The 12041-nt window shown below is 44.9% G+C and overlaps 1 protein-coding gene across 4 annotated transcripts in view; it reads right to left on the bottom strand.

Annotated features, from left to right (window-relative positions):
* dmtn (dematin actin binding protein) overlaps positions 1-12041 on the bottom strand; it is a 47453-nt gene that overhangs the window by 15644 nt on the left and 19768 nt on the right. For all 4 annotated transcript variants that reach the window (XM_043681540.1, XM_043681543.1, XM_043681544.1 and 1 more), the window contains 4 exons: positions 10178-10225; positions 7361-7510; positions 3217-3326; positions 854-959 (listed from right to left, as the gene is read on the bottom strand). In XM_043681540.1, coding sequence (XP_043537475.1) covers positions 854-959; positions 3217-3326; positions 7361-7510; positions 10178-10225 — 414 coding nt within the window. The remainder of the gene's footprint in view (positions 1-853; positions 960-3216; positions 3327-7360; positions 7511-10177; positions 10226-12041) is intronic.

The following is a 12041-nucleotide window of genomic DNA, read 5'->3' as shown; positions in this document are numbered from 1 at the left end:
ACAGACAACTGAGAGCTGCGATCCTCTGACAGTCCCATTGTCAGACACAGAACTGGACGGTGCGGACCCTTGCCTTGGCTCAATGACTCCAGAGCAGGTAAATGACCCCAGTGAGAGCCTGGATAGCTACCTCAGCCCAGCGAGGGTCCAGCAGTTCGTGCTCACCATGGGAATGCAGACAGCTACCCCAGAGACAGGACAGACAAATGGACAATGGTAACCCCATAAACTGGGGGTTAAAGAAGGTTCCTTTGCTATCGTATAACAGAGGGCCCACTCAGTAGGTGGGTTCCGCTGAAGCCACAGCTAAATACTAAAAGACTGGATGGTTAATAAACGGAACTGTAAATACGAAAACTGTAAATTCGATTAATTCAATCTGTTCTCTGTAATGTTAAGGCATGCAATGTGTATATATATATATATATATATGAACGACATGACCAATTGTACAGGTACCAAAGATTTATTTCTAAGAATAAAGTATATTTTGAAATTTTAAAAAAAGTTGACTTTTCTGCTTCTCGGGTGCTGCTTGACCTGCTGTGCTTTTCCAGCACCATACCTTTTAACGATGAGTAGCAAGTACGTTCTTCACTGAACCTTTGCTCAACTGAAATAGAATCAATAGTTTGCGCTGATGGAGTGGTACCTCATCTTTCACCTCCTTCCAGATACTGGCAGAATCCCAACATATCCCCTGTCTATTCCCTGCCCCAGTGTTATCCTGTCAGAAATGTTGTGATTGATGGAAAGTCAGAGGCTTCTGCACTGCTGCCGCGTTCAGAAAGGGTTTCAAATGATGTTATACGGCACCTCTTAAACTACATAGACTTCTGTTCATAATGCTTACAGAAACTCCTTGTGGTTCGGTCTGGAAGTGAACGTGATTTCCTCCCTCGCGGCTTGGATTTCTCCAACTCCTCCTTCAAGATCAATTTGCCCAGTCCGGACTGGATCTAGAACACGAGAAACAAAATTACGACTCCGCTGAAAAGGTATTCCATAAATATATCTACGCGTGTGTCCATAAATAACTGTGTGCTTAGGTATTGTGTATAAAGGCGCGCAAGATCATCATTTTCAGAGTTTGAATTTCAAGCTAGTGGCATATGGGTATTGATTACTTCTGTGAAGTGTTTAAAACTATCCACAATAGTGACCGAATCCAGTTCGTTTCTGACAACAAGTAACTGCAAACCCCTGGAGTGTTAATGGAAGATTGTTGACATTGTGGGGCTTAGGACAGAGGGAGTAAACATTGAAAGGCATTAGCTTGCTTAGAATATCCAAGGCCGACTTTAGCTCAGAAAACTCAGAGAGTAAAATCTCTCACCTGACTGTGGTCAAAAGCAAATATAGTTTCTCTCCTCGAAAGAATTGTAGTACAGTTCAGGGAAAGCCCCTGGTGCAAAACTTTGGTTTGTGAAACATTCAGAACAGGACTGTTTGATTAGATTAGATTACATTACAGTGTGGAAACAGGCCCTTCGGCCCAACAAGTCCACACTGACCCGCCGAAGCGAAACCCACCCATACCCCTACATTTACCCCTTACCTAACACTACGGGCAATTTAGCATGGCCAATTCACCTGGCCTGCACATTTTTTTTGGATTGTGGGAGGAAACCGGAGCACCCGGAGGAAACCCACGCAGACACGGGGAGAACGTGCAAACTCCACACAGTCAGTCGCCAGAGGTGGGAATTGAACCCGGGTCTCTGGCGCTGTGAGGCAGCAGTGCTAACCACTGTGCCACCGTGCCGCCCAAATTAGATTAGATTACATTACAGTGTGGAAACAGGCCCTTCGGCCCAACAGGTCCACACCGACCCGCCGAAGCGCAACCCACCCATACCCCTACATTTAGGCTGGGACTTGTTTGGTTAGAAATCAGCTGCTTTGTAAAGAACTTAGAAAATCTAAGCTTTCTGTGTCATAAGTGTCCATGTGGAAAGATTTTACAGTTCCCAGGGCAGAAAAGTTGAATGACACTTAAAAGATTTTTTATGAAAGGGTGGTTTGTCTGGATTTGACTGATTTCCCCCACTGTAATAGGGGAAAGTCTGAGACTCTGTTTTTGCTGTGCGTTCTCAGAGCTTTTAAATTGTATTCTATATTTAGATAGCTTGGTTTGTTTGTTTTTTCCCTTGCATGTAATAAACGTGTTTTATTGTTAAAGAAAATCTTGGACCACAAAGTTTCAGTGAATGGCCATGATATTAAATGAACGGAAACATATAGAGAGTTGTACAGCATGGAAACAGACCCTTCAGTCCAACTCGTCCATGCCGACCAGACATCCGTAATTAATCTAATCCCACTGGCCAGCATTTGGCCCACAATCCCCTTAAACCCTTCCTATTCATATGCCCGTCCAGATGCCTGTTTAATGCTGGAATTATACTGGCCTCCAACACACTCTCTGCATGAAAAAAGTTGCCTTTTAGGTTCCTTCTAAATCTTTCTCCTCTCACATTAAGCCCTCACCTCGAGGAAAAGACCTTGGCCGTTCACCCTATCCATGCCCATCATGACTTTATGAATCTCTCAGACTCCAATGCTCCATTAAAAACAGCCCCAGGGTATTCAGCCTCTCCCTGGGGCACAAACCCTCCTGATCTATCAAACCCCTGCATTCCCAGAGTCAGCAGTGTGATTTTGACGCGATAATCTATCTTTTGTGGGACAGAATAATTAGATTAGATTAGATTGCTTACAGTGTGGAAACAGGCCCTTCGGCCCAACAGACCCACACCGACCCTCCGAAGAGCAACCCACCCAGACCCATTCCCCTACATTTACCCCTTCACCTAACACTCCAGGCAATTTAGCCTGGCCAGTTCACCCTAACCAGCACATTTTTGGACTGTGGGAAGAAAACGGAGCACTCAGAGGAAACCCACGCAGACGCGGGGAGAATGTGCAAACTCCACACAGTCAGTTGCCTGAGGCGGGAATTGAACCCGGGTCTCTGGCGCTGTGAGGCAGCAGTGCTAACCTCTCTGCCACCGTGCTGCCCTATAATTGATAAATATTGATCTGGACACTGAGAACAATTCCTTCACACTTCTTTGAAAAAGTCCTTGAGGTCTTTTTTTATGTAATGTCCAGCCCAGAGAAAACAGACACAGCCTCCACTAACATATCCAGATGTGGCCTGTGGCCTGTCCCCTGAAACTAACAATTCATTACAGGGCCAGGCACATCTCGCACCTTGTTCAGCTCCTTCCTCTGGATCTCACGCAGTTGTTTCATCTCATCATCCTCCTCCTCATCATCCTCTTCATCCTCCTTCGAAGGGAATCTTTTCCTCCATTCTTTCTCTGGAAGGAACATCATCAAGTCACCGTTAACTCATATCTCAGCATGGCTTACGAGATTTCAATGCAGTATTTGCCTGTTGGGCCAGTACTCCTATAGTTCTCCCGATAATTATAGGACGCTGTGGGATAAATACAACGGCTGTGCCCGGTTCTGGACCAGACCAAACCCTCTCAAAATATATTAAGATGGCGGCCTAGGCCTTTAACGCTTACTTATTTGAAAGGAAGTGTTGCGTTCCAGATGCAATTTGACTGGTCAAACTGCCAGATTTGAAGCAAAATACACTTTATTCATGTACTACAGTTATAAGACAACAAAAGAAACAATAAATTGGGATAACTTAACGTGATTGGAAATCTTATAATAGATTATTGGCTCCTGCTAAACAGTGACTGTTCCAATATGATAACAACCCATACACACACCCTTGGCAAAGGCAAATTCAGAAAACAGATTGTCTCACATGCGATTCCAGCAGCAAAAGGGAAAACATCAAGGGGAGACTCTTAGAGGGAGTGTAGCAGGAAGAGATGGACTGCTGTGTCCAGACCTTGCTGAGAGCAACAACTGTGAGTGAAAAACTAACAAAGTAAAAATCCTCGTTCTGTGGGAGCTAACCCTGCCCATTCAGACTGCTTCTATTAGATTAGAATCCCTAAAGCGTGGAAACAGCCCCTTCAGCCTAACAACACCCTCTGCAGAGTATCCCACCCAGATCCATTCCCCTACCCTTTATTCACCCCTGACACGATGGGCAATTTAGCATGGCCAATTCACCTGACCTGCATGTCTTTGGAGTGTGGGAGGAAACCGGAGCAAACCCACGCAGACACGGGGAGAATGTGCAAACTCCACACAGACAGTCACCCGAGGCTGGAATCAAACCCAGGTCCCTGGTGCTGGGAGGCAGCAGTGCTAACTACGAAGCTACCGTGCCCCCCATTTGTTCCAACTTTTAAAACAAAACCCAAGATCGCATAAGCTTTCGAGGCTTTCATAGACAGCTTTGTCTTAAAATGCCTATTCACTTTTAAAAAAGGACAAAGTAGACCCCTGAAAGCCATAGTATCATCACAGTCGTATCCACTGCCAGAATTTCAATTCAGATGGGTTCCCATGCTGGGAATTCTGACAATATTCCCATTTCTGATTGTCAGGGCTAAGAAGGGACATGTATGGACAACTCTCAGGGAAGACAAGATGGCGTTCAGCTCAAACACTGTCCAAGGTTGCCAAGCTTTCTTGCCTGAACACATACGTGAAGAATGCCCTTTTTTGTTTGGCAAAACTTACAATTGGTCACGTTGGTTAAGGAAATGTACCCCGCCCAAGCTCAGTTCAGGAGTGAAGTGAAGTGGACCTCAGGTCGCGCATGCATTGGAGCTGCAGTAAGGAGGAGTGGGAACATGGGGCATTGGTGAGACTATATCTCCATGCAGTTTCAGTATTGGAGAAAGTTTACTGGATTGAAACTGTGTGTTGTATCGCAAGGAGTGGTCAGACAGGCTGGCCTTGTTTCCAGTGGTGCTTAGAGGAGTTTGAGCTGCTGGGAGAGGCTGAATTGACTGGGGCTGTTTTCCCTCATCAGAGGATGAGGGGTGACCTGATAGAGGTTTATATAATCATTAGGGGCGTGGATAGGGTGACGAGCCAAGGTAATTTTCCACAGAGTACGGGAGTATCGAAGCTAGAGGGTTTAACATGAGAGGGGAAAGATATAAATGGGACCGAAGGGACAACTTTTTCAGGCAGAGGTTGGTGTGTGTATGGAATGAGCTGCCAGAGGGAGTGTTGGAGGCTGGTACAATTACGACATTTAAAAGGCATCTGGATGGGTATTATGAACAGGAAGGATTTAGAGGGATATGGGCCAAATGCTGGCCAATGGGACTAGATTAATATAAGATATCAGCATGGACAAGTTAGGCTGAAGGGTCTTTTCCTGTGCTGAACAACTCTATAACTCTATGCACGAGGGGTGATTAGATTGAAGAATAAATGATGCTGAATGATCTCAACAACATGGAAGTGAAAAAGGGTGTATCTTCATTCGGGTGAGTCCAGAACAAGAAGGCAGGGATGAGGAGAAATTGTTTGGAACTCCATGCCTCCAGTGGTGCTGAACATAGGGCCATTGAAGCTTTCTCGGGTAGAAGACGATCGATTTTTGTCAGGCAGGCAAATCCAAGGCTTCAGGCCGAGATGTGACTGTGGAATTGAGAACACAATTGGACCTTACTGAATGGCACAGCAGGCCTGAGGGGATGAATGGCCTATTCCTGCTCCTGCTTTGTACATTCATGTGCAAACTATTGACGCTGGTGCCCATGGAAACGTGATGACCTAATGGCCTTCCTAACAGGAGCAGGGAACCCTGGGAGAAACATAGAAAATTGCTGGAGAAGCTCAGCAGGTCTGGCAGCACCTGTGGAGAGAGAAACGGAGTGAACATTTTTGACTAATACGATTATTCTTCAGAGCGGGAAGGTGTTGGGAAATTGTACTTTGTCATACTTTTGGCAGAGACAGGGGTCCAGTGCAAAAGGCAATGGTTGATGGTGGAAAAACAGGAGAAGAAATGTAAAAAGTGTGTAAGTTAAGGTGTGAAAGGGAGAGAATGGGTCCTCTCTTGTTCAGGGTAAAGTAAACAACAAGATTGAGGTTGTGGGAGTAGGGGAGAATGTAAGAATGGAGAACAGACATAATGCAGTCATTTTCCAACATTATGTAATTCAGTATGGAGACATCTGCGCTGTAAGGTACCTCAGCAGAAAATGAGATTTTGTTCCTCAAGCTTACAGAATACTTTGTTCAAACCTTGCAGCGCACCGAGGGCAGAAGGTTAGCAATGACAACAGGGTGGTTTGTGAAATGGCAAGCCGCTGAGAGGTTAGGGTCATTCCCACGGACAGACCAGCTGTGTTTCGCAAAGTGGTCACCTGGACTCTGCTTGGTATTGTGACAGTGCGACGGCTTTCAGAGTTGTATTTTGTCCTGGTTTCTTTTAAGAGACAGATTGAACAATTGGTAGGGCTGTCTGTGGTAACGTAAACAGTTTGTGGGGCCTTGGGTTGTTTTTTTAAAAGTTGGAACAATAGAAGCAGCCTGGACGGGTGTGGCCAGTTCTCTCAGATAGAATTCCTTGCTTTTTTTTTAGCCTGAAGCAGTTGCTTAAAGTCTCAACACGGGATGTTTTTTTAAAAGTTGGAACAATAGAAGCAGCCTGGACGGGTGTGGCCAGTTCTCTCAGATAGAATTCCTTGCTTTTTTTTTTAGCCTGAAGCAGTTGCTTAAAGTCTCAACACGGGAGAAGCTGCTGCAGGTTTGAAGAACTAGAAGCCATCTTTTGCCTTTCCCAGCTACAGCTAGAAGCTGGAGTTTCTCTTTGCTGCTAGGTTATCCAAGGGACAAATCTATTTTTCTGAGTATGCCTTTTTTGCCAAGGGATGTGTTTACGTCATGTTGCTGTGTTGGAACAGTTCATTTGAAAGAGTTACTGTATTTATTAGTCTATTAAGTTTTCCAATAGAGCTAAATTATTTTAAGTTCTTCTTTCTTTTGTTGTGTTTTAGCTGGAGTGTTTAAATAAATTACGTGCTTAACATCAAGTAGTTTGACCAGTCGAATTGCATTTGGAATACAGCATTTGACATGTACTTTTAAAATAAGAAAACGTTAGGGTCGAGATACCTTCTTAAAAGATTTTGAGGGGGCCTGGTCTGATCTATAGCCCTGTCACCAATGTGAAGGAGCCTGTATTGTGAGCAGTGAAAGCTGTAAACTGAATTGAAAGGAATACAATTCAAATACTGCTTCATCTTGGATAGCGAGGGGGAGGGAGGCAAATGAGCTAGTGTGACGCCTCTGCGATTGCACGGGTGGGGAAATGTTACGAGAGAGGGGGCGCGGACCAAGGGGGTATCACGGAGGTCGGTGAATACCTTTGAGGCCCGGTCCCTTCCCATCCACAGTTCTGAAGTCAAACCGATGGTAAAAACACGGTAAGATTACAGGCTTGTTGGTTGCGTCTTACCTACGACAGCAAGCGAGGGAGGACAAGGCCAGTATTCTGTCTCAATCTTCGCCGGGAGGTTGGGATCTGGAGGCTGGGCAGCCGGGAACTTTGATGATTCAATGATGAGATCCTCGATGTATTTACTCTGTGGAAGCACTGTCAATGGTTCTGGGACAAGAAGGTAAAATGGAGGCCGTGAGCTTCTGTACTGAAACTAGTTGCAGTGAGGAGCTGGAGGGTCCATGAAGATAAAGGGGTGAGAATGTACTTTCACATACACTGCTGCAGGACCAAAAGGTGACAGAACCGACACAAAGAACTTGAGAAAGGCTGCCAAAATATTATACCAATTAAATGAGGGAAAAAAAATGGTTGTTAGGATGATGAATGAAGACTGCTTCAGTATATACTGCAGAGTAAAATAGTGTGTCGGATAGCCCAGGGGAACCAATATTGAAGTAGAGACAGGGAAGCACCATTATTAGTGCAAGGAAACTAACAGTAACAAAGAAATTAATCCCACTATAAAGACTGACAAACTCCCAGGACCAGATGGTTTCCATCCCAAGGTTTTAAAAGAACCAAGGGGAGGCTATTACACGTGCCTGAACAATTTTCTTCCAAATCTCTCAACTCAGCAACGTTTCCCTATTCTTTTCATTTGGAAAGTTGTGCTTGTCATTCCTCGATTCAAAATTGTTCACAGAAGGGAAATGTCCAGTTGGCCTTGATGAGACTTATTCCAATGCGTAGTTAAGGGACTGAGTGAACAAGTTAAAACTTTTTCACGGAATCAGAGAGAGCCTGTGCGGATTTGGAAAGGGTAGGTCATGCCTGAGGATTCTTTTTTTGAAGAGGTGAATTGTCTGTCAGTGTTATTGATAAGGATTTTGAAAGGGCTTTTGACAAGAAACTGAATTTGTAGCTTGTGGAAGTAAAGGCAAATTATTGATCTGTTTCGGAAATTGTATGTGTATTGGAAGATGAAGGAATAATATGCAGTGACTCTAATTGGCAGGATGTATGTCAACCAGTTTACTGATCTTAGCCTCGAATACGCTCAGTATTGAGCATTCATGGCTCCTTGGGTTAGGGTCCTTTAATTTATAATTTTCTGAGCGAAGACATATTTTCCTCAACAGTCAGAATTAGCTATCACTATTCCCTCTAATTCTGCACTCTCCAGCCCCATTCTCTCAAAATCTGGCCTGTCAAGCCCTCCCAGAATCTAAATTGCTCTGTATTGTCCAGAGATATATAGATAGTGAATTAGCCATGGGAAATGCAGGGTCACGGGGATAGGAGCTGGGTCTGAGTAGGTTGTTCTTCGGAGGATTGGTGTGGACTGGATGGGCCCCACACACTCGGGATTCTATTCAGGAATCAGTCTCACAAACATCTTTTGTACCCCTCCACATTGAGAATATTCTTCCTCAGATATGGAGACCAAACTATACTTCATACTCCAGACATAACCTCACCAATTTGTGGCAAGACTGGTTGTCTCAAGCCCCCTGTGATAAATTGTAATTCCGGGTTGCCTCTCTCATTGCTGTAGGTTAACTTTCTGTCTTCCCAATGCCACTGAACAGCAACACTGAATAGTCTCACCATTTCACATCAGCGTTGCTTTATTTTTCCCAGTCGAAGTCGGTAATTTCACATTTGCGCACATTGTATGCCAACTCCTTATCCATATTTTTTCTCATAACTTTTACTGAAGAGTCTGTGCTGAGGTAACTTGTACCTCGCAGGGCGCTGTAAGTGGTGTTTTGTAAACTTCACACTGCACTCGTTTGAGTACATGTGACAATAAAGCTGATTCAATTCAATTCTGACTGATTAGATTAGATTGCCCTTCGGCCCAACAAGTCCACACCGCCCCGCCGAAGCGCAACCCACTCATACTCCTACATTTATCCCTTACCTAACACTACGGACAATTTAGCATGACCAATTCACCTGACCTGCACATCTTTGGACTGTGGGAGGAAACCGGAGCACCCGGAGGAAACCCACGCAGACACGGGGAGAACGTGCAAACTCCACACAGTTAGTCGCCTGAGGCGGGAATTGAACCCGGGTCTCTGACGCTGTGAGGCAGCAGTGCTAACCACTGTGCCACCATGCCGCTTTTGTAATACCAAGGGGAGTCATTTATGTGGGTTTTGAGAAGATTTGTAGCTCAGGTTGAGGTTTTGGATGTTGGTTTGCTTGCTGAGCTGGAAGGTTCATTTCCAGACATTTCGTCACCCTACTAGCTAACATCTTCAGTGGGCCTCCGGGCAAAGCAATGCTGCTGATTCCCGCTTCCTATTTATATGTTTGGGTTTCTTTGGGTTGGTAGATGTCATTTCCTGTGATAATGTCATTTCCTGTTTTTTTAACGTGGGGTTACTGTTCCATCAAATTATTGTTAGAAGGAAGACCCCAGCAAAGATGGAGGAAGACCAAGGAGATAGACTTTCAATGTGATATGCACATGACTTCAAAGTTGTTCAGGTGAACTTTGAAGGTGGGGAGGGAGGCAGTGAACGTTGAGTTTGAGAGAGGGAGGTCCAGAGTTGGGAATGGAGCTTTGAAGGTTTCCTCCCCAGTGATGTTCCAGAGGGAGAATCGTCCCCAGTGTACCAGTGATGGAAAGTCACAAGGTCGACTGGACAACTGGAGCTGGTGGCAAGGTCAGAGAGACTGAGGTCACGCACATTGTTTGGTGGGGTGACATTGCCACATCACAGATTGTGGTCTCCTCAGATAGAGGTTTGCCACGTAGCTGTAACGCAAACAGAAAATGAGAGGTTACTCCAAAATTGGAAGAAACAAAACAGACCGTACCATTCTGCTTGTAGATGGGTCGCTTCCTGTACATATTGGTGCCGATATCTAGGAATTAAACAAAACAATAACGTTGAAATGATCAAACCTTTCAGAGTACCCGTCTCCAGAGTCTGTCAATGATTATTATTATTCGTTATCGTCTGAAGTTACAGTTGTCCCTGAGAAAAGCCCCAGGGAAAGTACTTGCAATTGCTTCCTGAATGACTTTCAAACAATGACAAGTGACTGTACAGGGCACCATCTCTGAGGGAGCGCTGTGCAGTTGGAGGTCTCGTCTTCCTAGGTGAAATTGCAAGATCCTGTGAAACTGCTCAAAGAAGCACAGCAGGGGCCTGGACAATATTTATCCCTCATTATGAAAACAAATGACAGTATATAGCTATTATCCCTTTGGTGTTTGGATGAGCTTGATGCCTGTAATTTGACTGCTTGACTCCCACAGTAACACCTCAAACGTATTCTTTTGTCTGTAAGCTGCTTTGTCAGGATCTGATCATATAAAAGGTACTATAAAAATACAAGCCTTTCATTATCATGATCTTGTATGCTGTGTTCTGCTATTCAAGGGAGTGAGCGAGAAGTCTGTAAGATTTGAGGATCCTGATGTCTTTTCCCACACATTTTCTCCGTGAACTTCCCAAAGTGCTGCTGCCTACATCAGATTGCAAGCTCGATTCCAGTGTGTGACGTTGTTCAGTCTACTCTTTAACATGAGGACTAAGAGGGCATGCCGAATGAGGATTCGAGATCATTAGGTTCACTCAAACAAAACAGATCAGAGAGAAAGCGATGAGAGATAGAGGGAGACCCAGAAATAGGTGGAAAGAGAGAGAGAGTGGGAGAGAGGAAGTTACAGACAGTGAGAAACAGAGAAAGATACTGGCAAAGAGAGAGATAGGGAAAGGAAACAAGAGACAGATAGTCGCGACAGAGAGAGAGACACAGGAGGAGAGAGAGAGTGAGAGAAACAGAGACACGCACACACACAGACAAAGAGAGAGAGAGACAGATACACACGCACACACACAGACATACACACACACTCAGAGAGAGAGAGACAGATACACACACACACAGAAAGAGAGAGAGAGACAGATTCACACACACTCACAGTGAGAGAGAGACAGCAGACAGACGCGCACACACACTCACAGACAGAGAGAGACAGATAGACACACACTCACAGAGAGAGAGACAGCAGACAGACAGACAGACACGCACACATACTCACAAAGAGAGAGACAAATAGACAGACACGCTCACACTCAGAGAGAGAGAGACAGACATGCACACACTCACAGAGACACAGAGAGACAGAGACAGACACGCACACACTCACAGAGAAACAGAGACAGATACACACACACAGACATACACGCACACTTACACTCTCTCACACACAGTCACACATAGACACACACACACTCTGTCCCTTTGTTTAGAATATGGGATACAGCAAGTTTGAACTAATGCCCATTTGTTGTTGGTATCCTTTGAGCTCACTACATAGGGCTGTGATTGTGTGTGAGCTTCAGCACTCAAGTTGCTGGTCCCAACCGGCACATTTAAAGTCAAACTCAGCAGGTCTGGCAGCATCTGTGGAGAGAAAGCCGAAGTTAATGTTTTGTGTTGAGTGACCTTTCCTCACAAATTCTCCAGTTTGACCAATTTCAACACAGCTCCTACTCAACAAGTGAGCACCCCAGTCCAACACCAGCACTTCCACATTGTATGTAACAAGTGAACATCAGATCACTGCGAAATGGTCACATTGTTCAGTCAGGCATGGGGTAAAAGGAATACTATTCAGAAAGTGTTGAAGGAGCTGTATTTTGTATCTAACCCCGTGCTGTCCCTGTCC

This window comes from Chiloscyllium plagiosum, chromosome 42 (genome assembly GCF_004010195.1).
Source record: "Chiloscyllium plagiosum isolate BGI_BamShark_2017 chromosome 42, ASM401019v2, whole genome shotgun sequence".
Classification (NCBI taxonomy): Eukaryota; Metazoa; Chordata; class Chondrichthyes; order Orectolobiformes; family Hemiscylliidae; genus Chiloscyllium; species Chiloscyllium plagiosum.
Note: the sequence above shows the minus strand (reverse complement) of the source record. Positions and strands in the feature narration are given on the sequence as shown.